Source organism: Meles meles, chromosome 8, assembly GCF_922984935.1.
Source record: "Meles meles chromosome 8, mMelMel3.1 paternal haplotype, whole genome shotgun sequence".
Classification (NCBI taxonomy): Eukaryota; Metazoa; Chordata; class Mammalia; order Carnivora; family Mustelidae; genus Meles; species Meles meles.
The window spans coordinates 58,153,412-58,180,087 of record NC_060073.1 but is presented as its reverse complement, the minus strand read 5'-3'; the positions used below and the strand labels follow the sequence as shown (position 1 = coordinate 58,180,087).

The 26,676-nt window shown below is 36.8% G+C and overlaps 2 protein-coding genes and 1 pseudogene across 2 annotated transcripts; 1 reads left to right on the top strand and 2 right to left on the bottom strand.

Annotated features, from left to right (window-relative positions):
• Positions 1–6,521: 6,521 nt before the first annotated feature.
• LOC123949281 (olfactory receptor 52J3-like) lies at positions 6,522–7,457 on the bottom strand. Its single transcript, XM_046016669.1, has one exon. The coding sequence runs from the start codon at positions 7,455–7,457 to the stop codon at positions 6,522–6,524; it is 936 nt and encodes a 311-aa protein (XP_045872625.1).
• Positions 7,458–18,614: 11,157 nt separating this feature from the next.
• LOC123948761 lies at positions 18,615–19,577 on the top strand (annotated as a pseudogene).
• Positions 19,578–24,796: 5,219 nt separating this feature from the next.
• Positions 24,797–25,738, bottom strand: LOC123948760 (olfactory receptor 52E1-like). The gene has a single exon (XM_046015917.1). The coding sequence runs from the start codon at positions 25,736–25,738 to the stop codon at positions 24,797–24,799; it is 942 nt and encodes a 313-aa protein (XP_045871873.1).
• Between the last annotated feature and the right edge of the window lie 938 nt (positions 25,739–26,676).

Genomic DNA, 26,676 nt, shown 5'->3' with positions numbered 1-26,676 from the left:
ACTCTTAATCATAGGAAACAAACTGAGAGTTGCTGGAGGGGAGGGCTGGTGAGGGGATGGGATAGCTGGCTGATGGACATTAAGGAGGTCATGTGATGTAATGAGCACTTGGTATTATATAAGATTACTGAATTACAGACCTGTACCTCTGAAACAAAGAATACATTATATGTTATTAAACAAATATGAAGCAAACCATCATTGGTGAAAAAAAGAAAGAAAGGAGGAAAGAGAGAGGAAGGAAGGAAAGGAAGAAAGAAAGAAAGAAGAAAGGAAGAAAGAAGAAAAGAAAGAAAGAAAGAAGAAAATATCCTGATTCTGAATACTGTTTCCCAAGCTTGGGATGACTTGTGATAAATTGGCTCATCTCTAGGCAGGAATACCTGTAAGGAGGGCTTACCTCACATTCTTTCTCTTCAAGATCCCTCTAGTTCTAGATTCCTTCTCATGGGCCCTATGTACAAGGCCAGGTCACAGACGATCGGGATGATTTTATGTATGGGATTGGCAAGTCATTCTGGTTCTTTTTTTCATTACCATGTTGTTTACCTTGCTGTTATCAGGTCAATTTCTCTAAAACTTACCTCTCCCTCTCACTCCATACTAAACACAATTCAACGTTAAATACTATCAGGAAAAAAATGAAGCCCAGCTAATATCTATCATTTCATGGAGTAGAGTTCTTGTTAGAACTTTGATGGGAGAGATAATATAATAAAACTAAGACGATGGGAGAGATAATATAATAAAACTAAGACCAGTTGTTTTGAACACAAATCCTTTCTGCTTTCTGGTTCTTATTAATAGTAAAATAAGAGAGGGGTTAATTTATGGTATAAAGGGATCTAAGGAAATAAATGTGAGATACTGAAAATTGGTTAAGTGGATGAACTATGAGACAGACATGTGGGTTTAAATCCTGTCTTCCCTACTTAATGGACATATGAATTTGGGAAAGAAATTGTGTCTCCATTTCCTCCTCTATAATAAGCAGGGTAATATCTAGTATAAAACATTGTTGTGAAGATTTAAAAAGCTAATATTTGTATAACACTTAAAACATTTCCTGATGTATAGTAAAAAATTTATTATGATTTGTTGATAATAATCTAAACCACTTAACTAACAGTATTCCCAGGCAAGGCTATTTTGTGGATAGGAGTTGCCATGGAGATGTCTCCTAGATTCATTTTTGGAGTTACAGGGCAGTTAATAAATGTGGCATAATTTTCCTTCCTGTATTTATTACCAATAAAGAATAAAACACATGAGTACAATAAATGGCTTTTAGAACATTAGCATTATTACTGAGTAAAAGCTGTGTAGTATTTCTTGGTTTAATTGTGCATCTAAATTGAAAAATTGGGCTTTCTAACAATCTTTGCCCTCTCAAGCCCCCCAAATTTAACTTACCTCAAAAGCTAAGGTTTTTGGTTGGAGGGGCCTTGTGAGGAAACTTACAGAACTTCTGAATTTTGTAGATATAAGTAATTTTGGAGGATCTAACAATTTTAAGTATCTATGCCCCCAACATGGAAGCAGCCAACTACATAAGCCAACTGTTAACCAAAATAAAGAGACATCTTGATAATAATATGTTAATAATAGGAGACCTCAACACTCCACTCTCAGGGATAGATCATCTAAGCTGAAACTGGGGTATGCAATGTCAACACTGTCATGTGACAATTATATATGTGTTTCTAGATTCTCTGTTCAGTGTATTCACCTTTTTTGTTAATTCTTTTATCATAATTCTCTTATCATAATTTCAAAAATATATTAAATATTAATATAATATAGTAATATTAGAATATTCATTATTATAATTAATATATAAAATTACAATTAATGTATAAATATTAAATATAACAATATAATAAAATTGCTGATATTTCATAGAGCATATACTGTTTCTCTCTCCTAGGTCTATAGTAATTTCTGGCCAATTGATTTTCATACGTTTTTTTAAAAAAGGTTTTAACACTGTAGATTATAGAAAATGTAAATATAGTATAGAGAGCTTTCATATAAATGTATACATAATTTCCCTTATCAGTAACACTTTTCACTAGTATGGTCATTTATTATAATTAATGAAACAATATTAACTAAAGTTCATATTTTATTAAAGTTCATGTTATTCAGAATCCTTTAGTTGTACCTAATATTCTTCTTTAGTTGGAATCCCATCCAGGATACCAAATTACATTGACTAGTTTTATCTAGTTAGGTCTCTTAGGTTCTCTTGACTGTGACAGTTACTGAGGCTTTTCTTAGTTTTGATGACTTCACAGTGTTTAGAAATACTAGTCAGGTTTTAGGGGTACCTGGGTGGCTTAGCTGGTTGAGCATCTGACTCTTGTTTCCAGTTCAGGTTTATGATCTCATGGGTGCTGGAATTGAGCCCCACAGTGTGCTCTTATCTTGGCGGGGAAACCTGCTTGAAGATTGTATCCCTCTGCCCTTTCTCCTCCCCGTCCCTGGGCACATACCCTTTCTCTCAAATAAATCTTTATTTTTTTTTTTTGTTAAAGTAGTATTATTCAGGTTTCTATAAAATATCACTCAATTGAAATTAGTCTGATTATTTCCTCCATGACTATACCAGAGTTATGTGATTGGGGAAGAAGATCAATGAGGTAAAATTCTATTTATTTCAAAATATATCAAAAGTACATACTATCAACATGGTTTATCACTGTTGATACTGAGCTTATCACCTGTTGAGGTCATGTCAGGGGTCTCTTTCTCCTCCATTTCCGAGTTTTCTCTTTGCAACTAATTTACAGTATATAGGCCACAAATTAAACAGTGAGTAGTTATGCTCCTCTTCCTTGGACATGGAACATCCTCATATATTGTTTGGTTGGTTTGTTTTTTGGTTTTTCTTTCTTTGGTATTTGTTTTTGCATGAGAGATAATCTATTCCCCCATTTGTTTATGTATTCAATTTTTACCCAGATAGACTCAAATATTTATTTCATACTTTAGGTTATAATCCAATACTCCTTTGTTTTGTCACATTGACCAGTTTTGCCTATTGGGAGTTCTTTCAGTTATCTCGTGTGTCCCTTTAATTACCCCCATAATTGTGTGTCCTTTTTTTGTTGTGGGAAGGGTCACATCCTTACTTTCTGAGACCCCAGGTTGCTACAGATGTATCTCATACATCAGGTGCCTCAATCTTAGATGTGATATTTCTCTGAAAATTATTGATACCTTTAATTGGATAATGGTATTATAAACAAATTTTGGGGTGCTAGATGTACTTTGCTACTGGGGTGTGATCCATTTAAGACCCTCTCAGCTGGAAAAGCAAGGAAATGCCAACCTCTGTACGTATACATATCTATAAACATCTATCATCTATTTATCTGTCATCTTTCTATCATCTATCATCTATCTAAACATAGTGAAGTCTCTAATGTGTTACCACATGGATTGAGGGCGTTATTCTTGAATCCTTGTTTGCTGTGTGTTATTATAAAAAGTGTTGTCATTTTTTGTGTGTTGTCACTTTTTTTAAGAAAATACATTTTTTAACCATTGATATGATCAATATGACTTTTCTTCTTTAGGCTGATGTTCTAGGTTACATTGTTTGTTTTTGAACATTGAACATTATTTTTGAACATTAATCTTGTATATTAAGAATAAACATGATTGCTCCATGTATACTTACTTATTCTGGTAAATTGTTAGCTTAATTTAATAATATTTCATTGAGGATTTTTGCAATTATTCATGAGAGATAATTTTGATACATAGTCTCTATATATAGATAGATAGCTAGCTATAGTCTCTATGTATATTTTTTGGACATCTTTAAATGACTGGTATTAAGGTATGTCCAGCTTCATAATATAAGTATTTTTTAGCTTCTGTAGTATGGAAGTGGTTTTAAAGAATTGATGTAATTTCTTTTTTGTGTGTTTGATAGAATTCATCAGTGAAACCCTCAGAACCTGATTGTTTTGGAAGGTTATTGATTAGTTATGCAACTTATTTAATAAATATGGAGATATTTAGGTATTTGGAACTGCAAATTTTCTTTTGTTGGCCTTATATCATTTGTATATATCCAGCTGGACATTGAGTAATATGAGTTTGAACTATGTGGATCCACTTAAAAATGGTACAACACTATACATGTGTTCTCTCTTCCTTAAGATTTTCTTAACAACATTCTATTTTCTCTACCTTACTTTATTATAAGAATACATATATAAAACATATAACTTACAAAAATAGGTGTTAATTGACTGTTTATATTAAGGTCAAGTCAACAGTAGGCTATTAGTGTTAAGTTTTGGGGGTGTCAAAAGTTATAAGTGGATTTTTGACTGTATGGGCATGGGGGAACAGTGCTCCATTTTCTGTGTTGTTTGGGATCAAGACCCACCAACATAGGGTTTGGGGGTGTTGACCCTATATGTAGGACTTAAAGATATTTTCAATGCTGTTGTTGCAAAACCCTGCTTGGCTTTTTAATTATATGGAATTTATGGAAAGCAACCTTGGGAGATGGTTGGAGACAATGAACATTAGGACTATAAAAGACATGGTTAGGACATGAATATATAGTAGCTGTTAAAATTTTAATAGCAAAGATCATTACTTACAGATTGGCATATCTGAATCTTATCAGTGAGACAACTGGAAATATGTACGAACTTTCCCTCAAAAGGTAGGACACTGAATTTAGTTTCTTTGAGGAATCCTGTTGGTAATCCTGTGTGGCTTTTAAGATAGGGGACCTCATAATGGATGGAGATTTAAAATCAACTTTTAAAAATAATTTATAGGGGCACCTGGGTGGCTCAGTGGGTTAAAGCCTCTGCCTTCAGCTCAGGTCATGATCTCAGGGTCCTGGGATTGAGCCCCGCATCAGGCTCTCTGCTTGTCAGGGAGCCTGCTTCCTCCTCTCTCTCTGCCTGCCTCTCTACCTACTTGTGATCTTTGTCTGTCAAATAAATAAATAAAATCTTTAAAAAATAATTTATAAATGGAAAGATATGAATCTTTATGCATTTTATTCTTAAATATTACTAAATTTGAGTTGTGCTAAAATGAAACGCAACATCGAAATTAAGGAAAACACTGGGAAGAACACTGTTGCTGTTCTTTTGAAATAAAAGGCCATCAATAACTTAGAATGTACATCTTTCTGTCTCTAAAAGAGCTTTTAATGTGCTCAAGATGCTCCCAGGAAGTAAATTCTTCAGATAATTGTATTTAGATATCCTTGTGTCACCTTCCATTAATTCCTTTCAGAAAGTGTTCACCAATATCTCCAGTCCATGCTCCTTGTAGAAAGATTACCTTCCATACTTCCAAACCCTGAAGGTACATATTCTGGCTCAGTCATGTTGCAGAGTTGTACAGTCATGTTTGTACCATCAGATGGCAAACATGACATTGGGAAACTCATTCCTAGCCTCCTGAGCAGTTGCTTTTATGTTCTTTCTCGTGATTTTTTATGTACACATCAGTTTCTGCTAATGACAAATTCAGGAAGAATAATAGATCTTTGATCCCCAGGAATCATGGAGGAGATATGTCCCTATAGGACTACAGAAAATACTTGTAAGGATGTCCAACAAATTCTTGTAAAAGTAGGATTTTTGAAAATTTATTTTCTACCCGAACTTGTCTGAGATTCATCTACTTTTGCAAAGACTGAAGTCACAAAGGATGCATGTGTGTTGCAGTCCACAAAGAAGGAGGGCTTTGGAGAGCCAGAAATGTGCTTTAGACAGAAGTTTGTCTAAATACACTTAACACGTGCACACACACACTCACACAACATATACCATTTCAAGGAAACAATCTAATGAAACATAACTGAAAACCACTAGTTCAAGCTTCTCTTAGAAACAAGGATTTTCATTCCTTAACGCAAGTATTGTTTTCAGGTACATTCATTTCATGCTTCTTCAGAAAGGGTGGTAGTGGCACAGTGAGGGCCCATAGTACCTACAGGGTATTATGGAAAATAAGGGGAAAGATGCTAAAATGAAAGGTAAAAGTTGGAGTCATTTTTTAAAACTACACTAAATATCCCAGGATTGTCCCCAGTGAAATCAGATACATTTAAGTTTTTAACAGAAATCTATGAGGATCTTATTTATTTTACACTCAGGTTTAGTTCTTTGTTTCAGGAAAGTATGGCAATTGACCTTAAACTAAGTGTACCAGCTGGAATACTATCCTATTTTTAAACACAGAGAGATGGAGGTTCACTAGATCTCCATACTTTAAAGGTAAAAGGCTCTCAGTTGTTTGTTATCCGTACTGTAGTCGAACCCTATATTCAAAGGCATAAGCACTCAACACCAACCAGGAGAGGAAACATTGAAATTTAAGAACAGAAAGCATTCTCCAAAATTTGTTCCTTTAGGAGCTGGAGGATCTCTTGACAGGAGGAGCATTTAAAAAGATAATCAACCTAGAGTAGGATCAAAATCAACTTCTTTCAGTTCTGTGCATGTCCTCAAGAACTAAGGAAACAAGGGATTCTATTTTGAGGTGAAAATACGGATCACACACTCACGAATCTGCTTTGTCCTCACACCATAGATTATAGGATTGAGGGCAGGTGGAACAACCACATAGAGATTGGCAACCAGGATGTGGACATAACGGGGAATTTTTTTGCCAAATCGGTGGGTGAGGAAGGAGAAGAGAGAAGGAGTATAGAAAACACACATGACCCCAACATGTGACCCACACGTACTCAGAGCTTTGTGACGAGCTTCTTGAGATGGGAGGCGGAAAACTGCACGAAGAATGTAGGCATAAGAGACTCCAACCAATGCCACATGCAAAATAAGAAAAGAAGCCACAAAAAGCCCATAAATGGCATTAACTCTAATGCTGGCACAGGCCAACTTGGCGATGCCCATGTGTTCACAGTAGGAGTGAGCAATAATTCGAGTCTCACAGAACGGCAGTCGATGGGTTAGGTAAAGAATGGGCAATGTAAGCAGGACAGGGTGCATTATAATACCCACACCAATGCCTGCTAGCACTCGGGGCGTCAGGGTGGTTGTGTAGTGGAGTGGCACGCAGATAGCCACATAGCGGTCAAAAGCCATAGCCAGCAGAACAGCGGACTCCATTCCTGTAAGGGTGTGTATCAGAAACATCTGAGCCACACAGGCTCCAAAACCAATTTCGTGTGCATCAAACCAGAAGATACCCAGCATTCTGGGCACTGAGGTTGTGGAGAGGGCCAGATCTATGGCTGATAAGATGGCTAGAAAGTAGAACATAGGATCTCGCAGAGTATGGTCAGACCAGATGATCAGCAAAATCGTAGCATTGCCCAACAGAGCCATTAAGTAAATGGAGCAAAAAGGCAGGGAGATCCAGCCATGGGAACTCTCAAGTCCTGGAATGCCTGTGAGAAAGAAGGTGTCTGGGTGGAAAGTGGAAGTGTTTGTGTGGAACATCTTGCACGGGTGAGATGAGAAGTAGTTGACTACTCTAGAAGGAAAAACAAGAGCATATCTCAAAACTTTCCAGTAGGCTTAATTTTTATCTGTAGTTGTCTTATTATAAAAGCTAATGCTGGGGGGCCTGGGTGGTTCAATCAGTTAAATGTCCAACTCTTGATTTTGGCTCAGGTCATGACATCGAGCCCACATAGTGCTCAAGCCTGGTTATGGAGACTGCTTAAGAATCTCTCTCTCCTTCTCCCTCTGCACTTCCTCTTCCCTCTCTCTCTCTCAAAAACAAAACAAAACAAAAAACTAATGCTAAAGCTTGAGTACAAAGTAATATGCAGGAAATGACTTAGCACTCTTCAAATGGAAGGAACATTAATCTTATGAAAGGTCTCCCTCCCTCTCACGTTTTGGACAATAATATCTTATATTCCTTTGATGAAACCCCAAATAAAAACTGGATCTAATTTTAAAAATGCAAAAGGACTTTATACTGAAATATCAATCTTCTTTGAAGACAAAGTTCAATTTACCTAAACACATCAACACAAAATCACTAAGCAACAGTACAGACAACTGCACACAGAATATGACAATATAAAAGGATATAAGTGTACCTCGAGCTATAGAATGATAGCAAATACAAGATTTCAGTAACCACTTTGTTCAGTATTCAGTATACATTGATACATATTTAGAAAACCAAATCCAAAATGAAGAACTGTGCTTCATTACTGCATCCCTCCATATTTACTCATATGTCCCCACAGACCTGCTGTGCTGAATCTCAGATATAAGAAGATATATTAAGATATAATATAGTTAGAGCTGCACAAAGATGGGTAGACACACTGTACACTGTACTGTGCCTCAGATTTGAAAAGAGACACACAAAGATTATAAAATACTGCAGTTGGAAATTACCTCCAGGAGAGAAACACATCTCTTTGTTATAGCATTGTGATGGGAATTAACTTAATAAGGAACTTCAAGGTTTCTGTTGGTTGCCAAATTCTCAAGAATTTCCCTGGATAGCCAACAATTCTACCCATCCTTGTATGTGTTTGGGGGAAGAGTTTGGGGAAAGAACAGTGAAAAAATGTTTTGAAAGGAGAAACTTTGAGGGGTAAAGTTGTGTTTCCAATGACAATGATGGTGGTCAACATCAGGGTTAAGAAATCCATGTTCCTTATTTACCACACTGTAGTTAATATCTGTCTTTTCGTTTGTCCCTTATTTCATCTTTCCGCCCTGCCTCCTTCCTTTCTTCCCTCCCTCATTCTCCCAACCTCCTTCCTACCCTCCTTCCACCCTCTTTCCTTCCTTCCTTCTTCCCTTCCTCTCTCCCTTCCTTCCTCCCTCCTTCCCTCCCTCCCTCCCCCTTCTTCCCTCCTTCTTTCTTCCTTCCTCCCTTCTTCCCTCCCTCCTTCCTTCCTCTCTCTCTTTCTTTCTTTCTTTCTTTCTTTCTCTCATTTCTTTCTCTTTCTTTCTTTATTCCTATAGGAAAAAAAAAAAAACCCTAGGAGATATAAGTTAGGACTATAGGAAAAAAAAAAAAAAAAAAGGAAAAACAGAAGGAAACATAGAGGAATGAAGGAAGATAGGAAGGAACATATCTCAACTCTAATTGCCTCCTGAGAAAAGTGAAAGAAAAGTCCAAATTTGGATAAGTATTTTATTAATGACATTTAAAAAACAGAGATTCCCAAGCTGGTTAAGTCCTGCAAGGCTGTGCATAATATTCATCTGCAGTCTGTTTCTTTCTCTGCTTCCCTCTTTGTAGTCAATTTTATGGAATAGTGAATAGTCTAAAAATGTGTGAGAACCACACAAGGATAAAAGGTAAAATTCAATTATGAAGGCTTAACTTCCTATGATTTATCAATGTCGGTGAAATGCTAATGGCAGATTCTTTTATTAAAACATTTTTTTGTATTCCTCAGTAACATTTCTGTAGATCAGAAATGTATGCAATAGTATTAGAAAGCTATAAAAACAATGCTTTCCTTATTTCATCATAATCATACCCAGTAGATTCTCAGTAAAAAAGAAAATTACTGTAGTTCATAGTATAGAGTTCATTATTGAGCTGATTGAGGGAAATTAGTGTGTTTCTCAACTCAGATAATTATAAGCTACAATGAGGACTCAGTAGGTAAGTAGAGAGGCAGTGATATCAATAGCCTAGTAGAAATAGTCAGAAGACACAGACAGCAATGAAATTCTGTAGTTGTCTGGCTTATATCATTACCACTCGGTGAACTCACTAGATCAAAAAATCTGATTAATGCTGTATGGTGAAGGATATTAACCAGACTTATGGTGGTGATCATTTACCAATTATACATGATGTTGTATAACTGAAACTAATATAATGTTCTATGTCAATTATTTCTAAAATTTAAAAAAAATTGAAAGAAGAAATTGAAAACTACCCTCCTTCTCTTTCACACGTTAAAAAGCCAAACCAAACCAAACCAAACAAAAAGTTAATTCTACTTCCCCAATATCTTTAAAATCTGTACATTTACTCCATCCTAATGGGATCATTTGGGAGGTTTATTATAACACAGTACTTTACAGTGCTTAAGAGCAAGAGCACTACAGTATGACCAACTGTGTAGAAACCCAGATTCATCACTTATTTCACTCTGTAATCCAAGGGAAGTAAATAACAAGCACCTTTCATCATAATGTATTTTCATCATAAAATAGAGATAATAAAGATAAAAACTTTAAGTATGTTATTAGTTTTAAAGCGATATATATTTTTTAAAGATTTTATTTATTTATTTGACAGAGAGAGAGATCACAAGTAGGCAGAGAGGCAGGCGGGGATCGGGGGGTGATGGCTCCCTGGTGAGCAGAGAGCCCAATGCTGGGCTCAATCCCAGGACCCTGAGATCATGACCTGAGCTGAGGGGAGAGGCTCAACCCACTGAGCCACCCAGGTGCCCCTAACTGATAATTTTTTAAAGCACTTTAAAGCATGTTCCAAAGAGACTGGTTGTCCATCATTCTTAGATATCTTCAAGCAGACTGATTTTTATTTATTTTTTTTAAAGATTTATTTATTTATTTATTTGACGGAGAGAGATCACAAGTAGACAGAGAGGCAGGCAGAGAGAGAGAGAGGGAAGCAGGCTCGCTGCTGAGCAGAGAGCCCGATGTGGGACTCGATCCCAGGACCTCTGAGATCATGACCTGAGCCTAAGGCAGCGGCTTAACACGCTGAGCCACCCAGACGCCCCAAGCAGACTGATTTTTAATATGTACGTTGACTGGATTCAGGATAAAATCCAAATGCTTTCACTAGGATTGGACGGTTTTCCCTAACATGATCCTACTCCTTCTCTAAGCACCAGTCTTAGTCTTTTTGCCCCACACTTTTCCCATGTCTCCTCTCTTCTTCCCCATCTGCCTTCTTTCCCTTCACCCCTCACTGTGAAGTAAGGATGCTCCCTGAGCTGGGAGATGGGGAAGACTCACCAGACTGAGCACCAGCATGCAATCCTGTCTCTGTTTTATCTCACCCGCTCAGTCTTTATGAGGGTGCTGCTCTTTGCCTGGGAGGAGCTTGCAACAGGAAATTCCCTGGAGCCAGTTTGGTAAAAAGCACAAAGTCTCTGAGGATTCTAGTGTCTAATTCTGATCCAAAAAGAGAGAGCCATTAGGGACCCATGGCTTGGAAAGAAATGAAGGCAGAGGAGTGAGATTTAGGTCAGCAAGATGACAGGAGGACCCAGTACTCCTGCCAGTACAAAAACACAGATTTAACAAGCACTGATGGATGGAAAGGCCTTTATGCGAGTTCCAGAATTTGGATGAGAGATTACAGGACCCTGGTGGTACATATAAGAAAAGACAAATTGAAAAAGACAAGAAGAAAAGTTTCATTTTACCCACATCCCCTCTACCTGAGCCTGACACAGTTCTGCCCCAGGAGAGCTTCCCTCCATCCCTGAATTTCTCACTATTTTCTGTAGCTGTGTTCTATAAAGTCACCTTGAACACTGAATTAGGAAATTTGGTGCCTTTGCTCTTAGGGGAAATGCACAACAGTTTTGTCCATCAATCAATACATAACTTTTTTAATGTGTGTTTTTCTGTGAGAAACACTTCCTGTGATACATAGTTCTTATAGGTTGGTCATGGCTCTTATGATTAATCGTGCAGCCTTTAAGTGATCGAAAGCCAGGAGCTTTGGAGGCCACTTGTGTTTCATTCACCAACATCTGTGTACAACAGAGAGTCTCATTAGTGTTGAAAACCTGGTTCTACATAATCCTTTTCCTGTACACTTAGTAGGCACTTTAAAAACTCTTCTGCAGCCTCCTAATTAGCAGAATCTGCCTTGACTCTAAGTTTAATTGTATATCCCTCATTGCCTTTTGAAATGTACTAGCAAACCCAGTGCTATCCAACAAGAGCTTGATTTTTTTTTTCCTGACCCCAGGTGATGTAACTGTAACCATCTTCGACCTCACCACAATGTTGTCCATTGCACTTTTTTTTATTAGTTGTCATCACATGACTCCACAAATTTATCCTCTTTTTCATCTTTTCCATATTTATATCACATGCTACAATGTTACTTTAGTAATTTTCAGAGTGGCTTCATATAGAGATGAATTTTGTCTTCCTTTGTCTGGGTGTATCTAATTTTTGATTTGTTAACTTTGAATCACAAGCAACACTGCTATAACTCACTCCTGAATGAAGTTTATCCAGCATGGTTGTACTTCCATGAAGTACAGCCCAACCATCTTGCACTTAGGAACACTAGAAAAGTATTATTGAACTGCAATACACTCCATGAATAAATAACAAGATAGTTATTTTACTGTGTTGTACTTCAGCACTATCCTGTAGGGCCATGTTAAACAGTGGAATCAACAAAAAGCAGAAAAATAAGAAAAACTTGGTCTTACATCGAATGTAAAAACACTTGTTTATAGCTGAAATGGGAAGTCAGAATCTCACTTTGTTCAGCCTCAGCCGAGAATGCGATTGGCAACTCAAATTTTTCACATCTTTTTGCACGTTGGCAAGTGACTGCTGAAGTGCTGTGAGAATTTATTTGTGGTTACAAATAAATCCTATGGAGTAGGCAAACTAGTAAATATGGAACTCACATATGATAGAGCCCCACTGTGTTTGTGTAATTTATAAGATTCATACTCAAAACATACATAAAGCATATAAATAAATGTTAAAATAATATGATAGAATTCCAACTTCTACAATTTAAATATTGGTGAGATTGACACAAAATGACTTAAAAACTGTTTGAAGCTCTCAAAGGAGGCTGGAATGCATTTAAGAGCACAATAAATCTAGATGGCTGAAAGGATCGCATCTTTAAAGCTGTCACATTTTCCTCAGTAATGTTTAGATGCAACTCAACTTTCATCAAAATCCCATTTTGATTAATTTCATATAATTAAATTTTTTGTGAAATTTATTCTGATGAATTATGAAAAAATACGGTACATGTCACAACATGAAAATTAGACTATGAGACAAAATGTTAAAGTCTGGGGGCGCCGGGGTGGCTCAGTGGGTTAAAGCCTCAGCCTTTGGCTTAGGTCATGATCCCAGGGTCCTGGGATCAAGCCCCACATCAGGCTCTCTGTTCAGGAGGGAGCCTGCTTCCCCCTCTCTCTCTGGCTGCCTCTCTGCCTTCTTGGGATCTCTGTCTGTCAAATAAATAAATAAATCTTTAAAAAAATGTTAAAGTCTAATATGATTTGAATATTCTAAATTATATGAATATGAAAATCATGGAATAAAATCAACCAAATATCAAAGTGACATTATGGGTGTTTTTTTATTTATATTTTCTTATATTACAAATAAAGGAGAGGGGTGCCTGGGTGGTTCAGTCAGTTAAGAATCTTCCTTCAGCTCGGGTCATGATCCCAGAATCCTGGGATCAAGCCCTGCATGAGGCTTTCTATTGAACGGGGAAACTGGTTCTCCCTCTCCCTCTGCCTGCTGCTCCCCTGCTTGTGGTCTCTCTCTCCCTCTCTATGTCAAATAAATAAATAAAATATTAAAAAAATAAAAATAAAGATAAAAAGGCATTGTTTAAAGTGAAGGAACTAGACACTGATCTATTCTTACTTCATACATACACTTGATGTATTTAAGAACAATTAATTCTGAGACTCAAGCAATCCAGCCAAGAGGAAGGCTCCAGAGACAGTTCAGAAAAAACTCTCTTGCATTCCCCTCACCCTTCTGGGATTCTCCTGTTACTAAAAGGTTAGCTCTAAAGCCTTAGAACCTGAGTTCTGAGCTCAAATTTAACCCCCAGTGGTTTCTTGACAGGAGGGGAGACCATCCCCACTCTATGCCCATGAGAGCCTTAGAAATAAGCAGACATGTCTATAACCGAGCTCATCTAGAAACCTTAAAGCTCTTGAGAAAAGGAAAATCTTTCTCAGACCATCCTCATCCTCCTCCTCACAGAACACCTGGTAATGTCTGCAGTATAAATACTATATGTACCTAATATATGCCAATTCATGTTGATCTATTGTATTTTTGTAAAGGGATGAATAGGTGTGTAGAATTTAGCCCAAAAACATTACAGGGTTTTCTTTTTCCATTTTCTTCCTCCCCCAAAACAGATGTGAGGTTTTTTCCCTTCCAATCCCTCCTGTTTTTCATGCTGTGTAGTCAGACAAGGAATCAAATGCTGAGAGAGTTTGATTTTGCTGGAAGCTAATTCCTGGGTATGTCTTAAGGAGTTTATATTAGAATCAGGAAAACTATTAATGCACTGTAGTGTTTGGAGATAGTGTGGACTTTAATCAATTTATAGTGATTCCGCTGGTTGTCTTAAATTTATGCTGAAATTATTTACCAGAAAAATAAGAACACTCCCTTGTCTTCTCCTTTCCTCTTTTTATTTATTCATTGGAACAAATGGATATATGACAATATATGCCTCTGTCAAGTAAGAACTTGCAATAAAATAAAGGAGAAAAACATGAAGATATATAAAATACAATATGAGAAGACATAGAAGATAGGTAAGTACACATGTCAGTGGGACACTTGAGGATGGATATCCATGATGGTCCAAAATTCCTAGAAAAATTTTCTCACAGAGACTGATATGTGAGCAAAATCTTCAATGCTAACTAGGTTACATAGGGTTTGCATGTACGAAGAAATGCCATGACAAACAAAGACACAGGTCACTACTATCATGAATTGAGTAGTTGACCAGTACTCTATATGCAGAGAGATATAGACAACATATTTCAAGAGGTTAGAAAATTTGCTAATATTTTATAAGACATGGAAGGCCACATTTTCTTTGTAATTTCTTGGTTTGTATTATTTTCTGGTAAATAACATTTGTAACTGCATTATTTATTTACTTGCCTTAAACTCTACATATAATACATGAATGTATAAAATATATTGGCACTGTTTAAAAATGCCAAGCTATACAGATACAGCTAAATTATACTGTCTATGCCTCTTTCCATCCACTCCACATTTTAGATCTCTCCTCCGTTGGCTATGTATCCTTTTTAGGTAGTTCTTATGTTTATAAAATTTGCATTATAAATGTGCATATATGCACATACAGTATGCTCTTGATTTTTATGTAGTTTGTCAATGTTAATGGAAAAATCAAACTTTGGCTTCTTTTTTATTTGAATGTCAGTTTACATAAATATACTTTACTTATTCTAAGCACTTCTATAATATAAAGATAACACAGATTTGTAAGCTCAGTATTACTTTATTGATGGACATTTTGAATGATTCCCTATTAATTCTATCACAGGCAATTTTACAATGAGAATTATTGTATATACTTCCGTATGTATTTGTGAACATTATTTCCTAAATGGCAAGTAGTTAAATTGCTCTGCCCAGAACTTTGTTTTTAATAAGAGTAATACTATGCAATTTTCCTCTAAGAGTAATTCTCTCTAATCAACTGGGCATAAGAACCACACTTTAACTCAAACCTCATTAATGCTTATCATGATCAATCTTGAAATTCTGTTGCTTAAAAATATAATACTGTATGAATTGCATCATATTCATTTAATTTTTAATTTCCTGATTTCCAGTAAGAATAAGCTTATGTGATTGAACATTTACATTTGCTTCAGTGTGAATGTTTGCTCTACATAATCTGTCCATATAGTTTCTTTTTTTATTTTTAAATATTTGTTTATTTTGAGAACGAAAATGAGACAGGAGGTGTAGGGACAGAGGGAGAGGGAAAGAATCTCCAGCAGACTCTCCACAGAGCATGGAGCCTGACCTGGGGTTCCATCTCAGGACCCTGAGATCATGACCTGAGCTGAAATCAAGAGTTAAATGTTCAGCTAACTGAGCCACCCAGGCACACCTGTCCACATGTTTTCTGTTGGTAAAATATGTTTAAATTATGTAATGGCATACAGCAAGTAGAAGAAATGAAGGAAAAGTGCATGAGAAAGATGAGAATGTTGATGGAATTACAAATATAGGTAAAAGGACATGAAGTTTCATTTCAGGACAAAGGAAGGAGAGTATGTGAAAATGTACTAGTTCAATGTGTTACATGTACATAAACATAAAGGTGAGAGGGTAAGGTTGACAAACTTGTCTGGTAGCAAATGTTAATTTTGTCTCTGAGGTTAATTTTCCGTCTGAGAGGTCATCTGTTGAAAGTGCAGGAGGGTTATTTAAGAAGAGTAAGGCTTGGGTTTGGACCGGTTCCTTTATGGAATATAATATCTGGGGACTTTTGAACAGTATTTATGATCAAATCAATGGTGATGGTTTCTTTGTTGTTAGGTACAGAACAAGTCCTCCTCTTCTTCTTACATGCCCAAATGCAAATAGGGCCGTTTTTATCACTACAGTTAAGAATAAGGGCTTTAGGGGCACCCGGGTGGCTCAGTTGGTTAAGAGTCTGCCTTTGGCTTAGGTCATGATCCCAGGGTCCTGGGATCGAGTCCCACATCAGGGTCCCTACCTAGCAGGAATCCTGCTTCTCCCTCCTCTGCTTGTGCTCTCTCTCTCTCAGATAAACAAATAAAATCTTAAGCAAACAAACAAACAAAGAAAAGAATAAGGTCTTTAAAATCAGTGTGAGTGGTAGAAACAGGTCTATCATTTACCAGCTATTTAAAATTGTAGAAGTTACTTAAATTATTCTCATTTTAAAATGGAGATAAAAATTATGCTTTTTATTATTGACACATTATATATTATTTGTTTCAGGGATATAAGTCCGTGATTCATCAGTCTTTTGCAATACAGAGCACTCACTACAACATGTACCTTCCCCAATGTCCATCACCCAGGCACCCCATCCTTCCCACTCCCCCTCCACTCTAATAAACCCAATAATATTTATTATTATAAATATGTATTATAAATAATACATGGAATGTTTTCAGGAAAAGAACTGACTCACATCAAGAATTTAAAAATGTTTTACTATTACATTATTATATAACTCCCCAATGGATTGGTTGCCCTGGATTTATCTTCTGTCCCAACTCATAGCATGCCTCAGACAGAAATGTCATTATATAAATGTCCATGGTCCCTTGACCCACCTATCCTGCTGTGTTTGCATTCAAAAGAGAATATCCACCTCTAGGCATCTGGAAGGCCAAATAACACCAGCAAGCAGAAACTCTGGGTATGAAACTTCAACAGACTAAAAGCAAAACACATGTCATCACTCTCACTCCAGTCCAGTGAGTCGATGTCCAGTGTGCTATATTATTCCAATCCCAGCTTCAGTGGACACTGGCTTGAGGATTATTTTTCCTGATCACAGCACTCTTTAATCTTCGACTGTCTATAATAGTGGTAAAAGGAGTGGCTGTGGAACGGTGTCAATTGTGCTTCTAAGAAGAAGAGAAGAAAAAGATCTGTTTATTATGGGACCAGTGTGGCTTTCAAAATGTTCTACTAGTCTTAAGAAATGGAAGAAGTTTCATTAGCAAATCTCAACATGGGGTGGGAAGGGGTCAGCCAATGCAAGAGAAGTGTGCTGAGCAAAGGAAATATCATGAGGGAAAGTTTGGATGAATTAGTTGATTTAGATGAAGTTGGAGAGGGAGCCAGTGGAGAACCAGTCACAGAGTAATTTGACTAACTAGATGCATGTAAGGAAATGAAGGAAATTCATGTTAGTGGATATAACCACATGTGTTGTAATTCTTGACTGTGAAGTCAAAAGTATAACACGAAGGTGTCACCAGTGGAGATTCACAAACAATGCAATGAGCTGTTCACTTCCTGACACACTGTTATCAGCCCCGCTCTTGTCATCATGCTGACTGTGTTCCAGGTTGGTGTGAATAACCTCCTTCTTGTCATTCCAAGCAAGCAACACATCCTCCAAAATTTGGCATTCCATTCTCAAAGCTACACCCTATAACCTGGCATCTTTGCATGTCCCAGACTAGGATGACTAAAATAATTTTCTAAAGGTACATTTTCTATTCAAAACTTCCTGTCATTCCTTCTTTCTGTGTAACCTATGTCTTATAACTGTTTCTATGTCCTCCAAACCCACGACTCTTACACATTTGTCCATATGATTCTACATACATGTTTACAAATACATGTATCTTAATGAAAGAAGTTAGTTGAAGGAGATACTCATTACATACAGTGAAGTTTCAATGATTAAGCATACAGCTATTCCACTGTGCATCTGCACTTGTGTTTATCTCATTTTTTATGTTTTATTTAAATTCCAGTTAGTTAACATACACTGTAATATAGGTGTTGTATATAAATACTGAATCACTAAGTTATACACCTGAGAGTCTTACACATCTTTAAGATTTCAGTTGGTGTTACTTTCTTCTCAGTGGATAGAAGACTTTGGATTTTCATACATTTAGCTCTGATTTTTGGTACCTGCATATTTTCCCTCATTTGGCATCTACAAATCATCCATATTACAAATTACAACTGTGAAATAAGATCTGACAGTCAGAGATGATGGTGAAAGAGTGTATAAATATTGATAGATATTGTCATGACTCCCTGACCTACAATTCCCTGCATTTGGGCAGACTTAACTCATCAAAGGTTTGAAAATTTGTAATCTATTATTTTTATTTGGTGTAGAGAAAAATTCATGAAGAGAAAGCTAAAATTCTGATACCTGTTATGTCAGCATACAATAAGACCAATGTCTATCCATCAACCTTCATTCTCATTGGCATTCCTGGGTTGGAAGCTGCCCACATCTGGATCTCCATCCCATTTTGTGTGGTCTACCTTTTGGCCCTCCTGGGAAATTGTTCTCTTCTGTTTATCATCAAGACAGACACCAGCCTCCATGAGCCAATGTACCTCTTCCTCTGCATGCTGGCTCTGGCTAATCTTATTGTGTGTACCACAGCTGTACCAAAACTGCTTAGTCTTTTCTGGTTCCATTATGGAGAGATTCGTTTTGAAGCCTGCCTCACTCAAGTTTTCCTGATTCACTCTTGTTCCACCATGGAATCTGGCTTCTTCCTGGCCATGGCTTTTGACCGTTATGTAGCCATTTGTAACCCATTAAGACATTCAGCTATTCTGATACATGCTGTGCTTGGGGGGATGGGTCTAGGTAGAGTACTCTGGGGAATAGCACTTCTCAGTCCTCACCCCTTTCTGTTACGCTGGCTTCCCTACTGCAGAACCCACACACCTACTGTTCCCCCACCTACTGTGAGTTCATGGTCCTCATCAAGATTGTCTGTGCTGAGACAAGAATCCATAAAGCCCACAGCCTCATTGTTGCCCATTGTTGCCTTCCTTACTGGTGGGGTAGACTTCATATTAATCATTTGTTCTTATGTTCTCATCCTTCACACTGTCTTCCACCTCCCATCCAAGGAGGCCCAAGTCAAGACCTTGGGTACCTGTGGTTCCCATATCTGTGCCATCTTTGTGACTTATACTCCAGCCTTCCTTTCTTTTCTCACCCACAGGTTTGCACGCCATATGGTTCCCCATGTCCATACCTATCTTCTGGCCAACATCTATCTTCTGGTCCCAGCCATGGTGAACGCTATTATCTATGGCATAAGGACCAAGAAGCTAAGGGACAGATTCCTTACGTTTTTCAGTTTTTCAAAGACTTGAGTTATGTTTTTTGTGTTGATGAGTAATATATAAACAAATATAATCTATCTTTGAATTATTTCTTCATGAGGCTCCTCTTTTAATGGTCAGAGGCATGGGTTTTTCTGTGGGATGTAACTCATCCATAAACACATATTTTGTATTGTAACAATAATTATGTGTTATTATGACTCTACTACAATATTAGAATGTTATTTCTTAAAATACAAAAAACAAGCAAACAAAATTTAGAATCATCTGTTTCTAAAAACGAGAGATATTTAAAATTAACATGATATATTATCACATATTTTTCATTTACCGGTAACAGGTAAACAGTTACTGGTAACTGGTAAACCTGGTTTACCAGTTAAGACTTACTACCAGATTTACAAGTTTTCTCTTTTTTTGTTTTTTGCCCCAGTCATCTCTTCTTGACTAAATGTCCTTCTTTCTCAAGTTCATACCTCACCACTTTCTTAATGAGAGTTTTTTTTGATGCTAACTTCTGTGTTCTGTGTTTAATGATTTCTTTGTCTTCATGATGATACCTTTTAGCTACACAGTTCCATTCTCTAGTTATAACATTTTCTTAGTCTTTTGAAGACATTATCCTACAGTCTTCTAGAATCTATCATTACTTTGAAGAAAACTGTTGTTGGCCAAATTGTCATTAATTTGTAGGTAATTAACTTTTCTGACTGTCGTTCGATCCTATTGAGTTCTTGGGTGTTCTGTAGTTTCACATGGGTAAATTTCACAGGTATTATGCAAGTAAGAAAAGATTACATATGCTGTGATTCTGTTCAAATGAAATGTAGGGAAGGAAAAGTAGTGTGGAGGTAGTGTTCAGGCAACCATGCTTTAAGGTCCTGTAGGTGATTCTTAAATGCAGCTAAAACTAAGCTGTGGCTGTGTAAGTTGGGGAACAGAGACATTAGTTGACCACAGGGGAAGTATTTCAGTCAAGTACTTCACCTTTCAAGCTAAATTGTGAAAAGAATCAACATTTGCTAAGCACTTACTAGATTCTAATCTCTTAATTGTTTTATTTTAATACATAACCTTTATAATATATTGTTGAATACATTATAATAAATACTTCCATGAGAAGTAACTCAACAAACTCATATTCTAGGCTACTTTAGAGGTGCTAGGATTAGAAGTCTGTCTAGCACTAATGCCATAATTTTCTTATAATCTCACAATGGTTTCATATGCAGCCAGATCACTCAATGGGACTCCTAGGAACACAGCTTCTCACAGGTGAGCTGTCATAATTGTTGCTACTGGTCATTGCATTTTTCATAACCACACTCAGTTTAGATCCATTTAGCTAGTGTTTACTTGTGGAACAGAATTCACTGGGGATATAGGGATGACTGAGGCAAAGTATGTAAACAGTTTCAGAGTCTCATAGGTACACAGAATCAATGTACCTTTTCTTTCCATATGATTCCTAAAAAGATTGAGATTGAAGAAAGACATGGAAGATGTGAGTTGAAAATATCATCTTTCTTAGTAACGAAGTGCATTCTAGAGGACCAAGTGTGGTACAAGCGTAGTGAACACTAACTAAACCCCAGAGTTAGGCATATAGCCCTAATTAGAACATGAATACTTACTACACGGAGGAGCACCAGAGAACACAGGACTGCCTTAGAAAGTCACACTACTAGGAACTGTGTATGTTCAGGTGGGGGAGGCACAGGGAGAAGAGTCTTAATTACACTCACTCAATTTATTCCTACTGAATCTTCAAATGTACAGCTTCTCCCTAGCACATAGTGAATAAGGGTGGAAAAAGGATGAGCTTCATAATACATGAACATAAAGAATTGGCTAGAAATATTTTGTTCCTATAGTCTGATATAGTTGATTCAGATGTAATGAACATTTACTTTCAGTATAATAATGTGAAACACTTTTAAAATGTGTGCATTCTCATAGTCAGCCCTGAGCTCTTTATATCAATCCATTAAATTCTCATGCAAACTAAAAATGATTTTTAGATTTTATATCTACATTTTACAAATAAGGAAACTGAGAAATAGAGAAATCAGTTGACTTTCTCATAGTCATAGCGATGGTTAAAAATGGAGATAGAATTTGAACATAGGAAGTTTGACACCAGGTTTATATTCTCAACCACTACTCTATACTTGGTTACATATTAACATTTTCACCCTGATATATCAATGTGACAAGTGCTGAGATAGAATTAGAAAGGAGATATAGAATCAGTCTAGGCTAGGGATTATAGAAAGTCAAGAATAGTTTCAGAAGATAGGACATCAGGACCATCAGGTAGGCAACTAAGCAAAATTCCTGTGGATTGGGTCACCTTAAGTGGGTAGTATGTGGAATGTGTGGTATGTGTGGAGTATGTGTGTGTATGTGTGTGTGTGTGTGTGTGTGTGTTGGACATTGGAGTGGTATCCAGTTTTGCATTAGCCAATTCTGCATTCATTTCACTTTCTAAGGTTTATCCCATTTTCTCCATCTAACAGTCACCTAATTTGCTTATTAACCAAGTTTCAACTTTCTAGAATGATAGTTTTCAAAATTTAGGCTTGAACCATCTTAAAAATACATATTGCTTAGGCCTTTTCTAAAACTATTAGACTCAAAATGTCTGTGGTGTATCCCATAAAAAAAAAAATCTCACTTACTTTTCATCAGTCATTCTGTATATTTATAATTCAGTGATCCAATGTCCATGCCACAGTTGTAGGATCCTGAGAATAAACACACAGATGTCCTACTCAGAGAATGTGGCATGAGTTAAAATTCCTACAGAGTTTTATAGTTCTTACTTCGAATACAAAAGGTTGAAAAGAATGTCACTTAAAACGTTATGACAAAAACTATGTGGTGAATAATCAAAAAAACTCACAATTTTAAGTTCAAAATCCAGTGTGAATAACTAATCCAAAATTTAAGGAAAGATAGGTAACTCCAAAAAGAGATGGAACATGATCCTGTGCTTACTAGCAGCATGTGTCAGATACTGTACAAGCCATAATAAAGAATTTGTTAAAATTTAAACCAAATTATTCACAGCTGAGTATAAACCTATATGAAAATACAGAATATCTGGGAGAAATATATATATGACACAAAGGGGAATTCACACTTATTCATGTTTTTCTCCCTAGACTAGACCAGGTACTCATAAGAAAGTCTGAGTGTAGGACTAGACCTTCATCATGGACCAGGACTGGTGGAGGGAAATAACTGTCACTATAAGATGGGAAAGATCCTCACTCAGGTTCTCTCCCCTAAGGAACAAAAGCCTTTACTTGGAGGAAGAGCAAAAGTGGAGACCCTTTGCTGCTGAGACAAAGGAGCAAAAACAAACTCTATAACCCAGGGTGAGACAAGTTCCTTAGACATGTCCTACGGTGCTAGGTAAGGGGCAGAATCACTGAGAACATTTCATTTTCAAGACTTGGGAACATACTACCTGCCCAAGACAGGCTAAACCAGCCTAGATGGTATTGTAATTTCCTCTGGCTCTTACCACCAGATTAGCAGAGTTTGAGGAATAGATAACAGTGCTCACACCTGAGAGAGTGTACAGAACATGGAGAGTGGCCTTATTGCAGCACAGGAAATAAGAGAAGATCTAACATTGACTGTGGGGGGGGACATCAAGAAAAACCTAACTCATCAGCCACACCCTGAACACAGGGTAAAGTTCGAGGAATGTGATGCATTCACTGAGGACATTCAAAGTGAAAGCATGAAGAATTTGATGACCTGAATAGTCCTTTACCTAGGAAATAAGTTTTATCTGTACTTAGCAACCTTATAACATAGAAGACTTCAGGCCCAGGTGACTACATTGGTGGATTTAGCTGTTTAAAGGCTAAGTACCAAATTTCCAAAAACTAGCCAAAACACATATAAACAGATTGAACTCTAACCAAATCATTGAAGATACAATTGAGGCCACATCATTAAAATCCACTTCATAAGTAGAATAAATAGATAGATAGGGAATGAGTTCAGGGTCACAACAGGGTTCCAGGAATAGCCACTTGTACTTATAAATTATATAGCATAACTGACAGCTTCAAATTCAGGTGTGATGTCAATTAATATAAACTCCAATGAAGAATTTATGACAGCATCTCTTCTATTATGATAAATGTAAGTAGGATTTTTTCTCTTAAAGTTCATGCTATGGAATATTAGTATCATATTTTGGTCAAAGGAGCAATCTGAAGCCAATATTATCTTAAAGTTTCAAATGAATATTTGTTAGTTGAAAGACCTGAGAAATCCTGCAGTAGAAGTATAGCTAAAAATGTAATTTTATTGGTCAAAATTTACAAACATATTTTTCCTGACTTCTTTCTACAAATAATGTCAGTAATACCACCTGGAACTAAAGAACACTGAGTAATGTCATATGGCACAAAAGTACACAAGTATACACTTCGCTTATACTGGACTTGCAACATCGCTAAAATTTTCTGCTTTCCATGAGAGAGAAACTCCCCTGTGAAGTGTCACAAGACACAGAAACAGAACTGTTTGAAAAATAATTGTTTGTTTGAAAATACAGATCAATAAACTAGGCTCTATAAATAGTCATCCATCTAAAAGGAACACAACACAGCTTTAAAACAAAAAAAGACTATGAATTTTCCAAGATTATCAAGTTTTTACAATTCTGTTCATGATAGAAAATCTCTACTTTTCTCACATGAATAGTCACAGGATCAATTTCATGTCTAACAACATTAACATGGTAGAGTCAAGAATAACATTCTTTCTGAGAGCTAGTCCAGGCATATGGGAAGTGTTTTATCATCTATTATTTTGGGAACCAGCATAATAAGGGCAATGTACTATCTTTGTTTAAATTAGGATATGTAGTAATTTATGGGTTTTATTGTAATTATTCGTGTGGTGTCTTCTTTTTGGAAGTTTGGTTTTGCTTCAAAATGATGTTAACTGCAGAATGTGATGTGTTCAGTCCTAATGAAAGCAGAACAAAGTGTGTGTTCACTTCCACATGGGGAAACTGAATTATTTCCATACAATGGAAAATTATAAGACACTTTTTTTCATGCATTTGACATGGGTCTCGCCTTCTATTTTCTGGGTTTGGGAAGGAGCCTCACAGGTCTCCCCTGAAAGGGGCCTACATAACTTTCAAATGTTCTTTTTCCATTCTGAACAAAGAGAATTAGTGTTGTTCCCTTCCTTAATTTGATTCTTTACAAGAGTTATGGTGTTTTCTTGGAAAAGAGTTTGAGCACCTGTTCTCTAATCTGTTTAGTTCTGACCCCATAGATTACAGGGTTCAGCGCAGGTGGAATGACTACGTAGAAATTAGCCAAAAGGATGTGGATATAGCGTTGAATATTCCGGCCAAACCTGTGGGTCATAAATGAAAAAAATGCAGGAGTGTAGAAAGCCAACATGACACACACGTGAGAGCCACAGGTACTCAGTGCTTTGAGCCGGGCATCGTGGGAAGGCAGTCGAAAGACAGCACGAAGGATCTGGACATAGGAAATGACAATAGCTATGATGTCCAACACCAGGATAGAGATGGCACATAAGCCATAGATGATGTTGACCCTGATGCTGGCACAGGACAGGCGGGCAATGCCCATGTGCTCACAGTAAGTGTGAGGAATAATTTGGTGTCCACAAAATGGTAACCGTAGGATGAGTAGAACGAAGGGTATGGCGAAAGACAAAGGTCTCAGTAGGATTATCAATGCAATGATGACTACCACCTTGTTTGTCAACACCAGTGTATACCGAAGAGGGTTACAGATGGCCACATAGCGATCATAGGCCATGGCCACAAGCACTGCCGACTCCATGCCAGTGCAGAGGTGGATAAAGAACATCTGGATGAGACATCCCTCAAAGGAGATTTCTTTCAGGTTGAACCAGAAGACGCCAAGCATCTTGGGGATGGTGGATGTGGACAGGCCCAGGTCGATAGATGACAGAATGGCCAGGAAGTAGAACATGGGCTGGTGGAGGCTGCTCTCAGTCTCAATCACAGAAAGGATGCTGATATTCCCAAGAACAGCTGTCAGGTACACAGCAAAGAAAGGGAAACCAATCCATATATGTATATGTTCCAGCCCAGGGATCCCCAGAAGGAAGAAAGAGTAGGGATGAAATAGGGTCGTATTAAGTGAGACCATCTTCCTGGGATATTTTTATAGTAAAAGATCTTATAGATCAAGTACCCCCCATTCACTGAATAAGACTCCTCCTTGCTTAGCACAAAGAGAAAATGAACGAATCAGTGAAACATTTATTGTACCTACCCATCATTGAGACCTGAAAGTGTACAAAATTGAATGGTAAAATGAAGCCACGTGATTTCAGTATACATCATCATATCCATTCAATTAAATTGAATATTGTTATTCACCAAAATTTACTGAGTACCTAACATAGATGTGCCAAGTTATGTGCTAAGACTAATAGCAAAAATGAGTTAGAAAAGGTTCCTTTTTTGATGGAACTTAAAGTTTTAGTGGTTGAAACAGTTATACAAATGAACCATTTAAATTAAGAAAATAAGTGGCAAGATAAAATTTTTCCCTTGCTTCTTTGGTGCACAAAATATTTCCTGAAAATTATTTAGTATTTTATAGAAAAATCATTTGATTTATGACTATATACATTATGTACAAGGTAAGAACATAAACATAAACTCAATGACAACCATTATGATTCTGCATGTATCACATTTCTGAGCTGAACATATATAATGTGTCTTTAAGGAAACTTCAAGTGCACCAAACCAGAAATTTCTAAGACAATTTTGGATCTATGTATTTTTCTCACTGTTTAATTCCCCAAAAAGGTTTTTAATGCGGTAGTCATCTTCTGATCGCTACTTTCTTCCTGGTACCAATATCAGAGAATATATCTGCCTTGAGGTTTTATGAAGAAGCCATACCAAACTTCATTTCAAGATAATCCTCTTAATATGAGTCTGCTTAGAAAAATATTCACATATTCCTCTTCATTTCTGTTCTGATGATAGGTAAATAGAGCCTTGCCCTTTAAGTGCCTTCGTGCTGATGTCTGTCCAGAAAGAAACATAGATCTATACATGGGCACAGAAACA

Excerpts from the sequence above, each read along its gene's own strand:
- LOC123949281 (XM_046016669.1), bottom strand. The coding sequence starts at position 7,457 with ATGTTCCACACAAACACTTCCACTTTCCACCCAGACACCTTCTTTCTC.
- LOC123948760 (XM_046015917.1), bottom strand. The coding sequence starts at position 25,738 with ATGGTCTCACTTAATACGACCCTATTTCATCCCTACTCTTTCTTCCTT.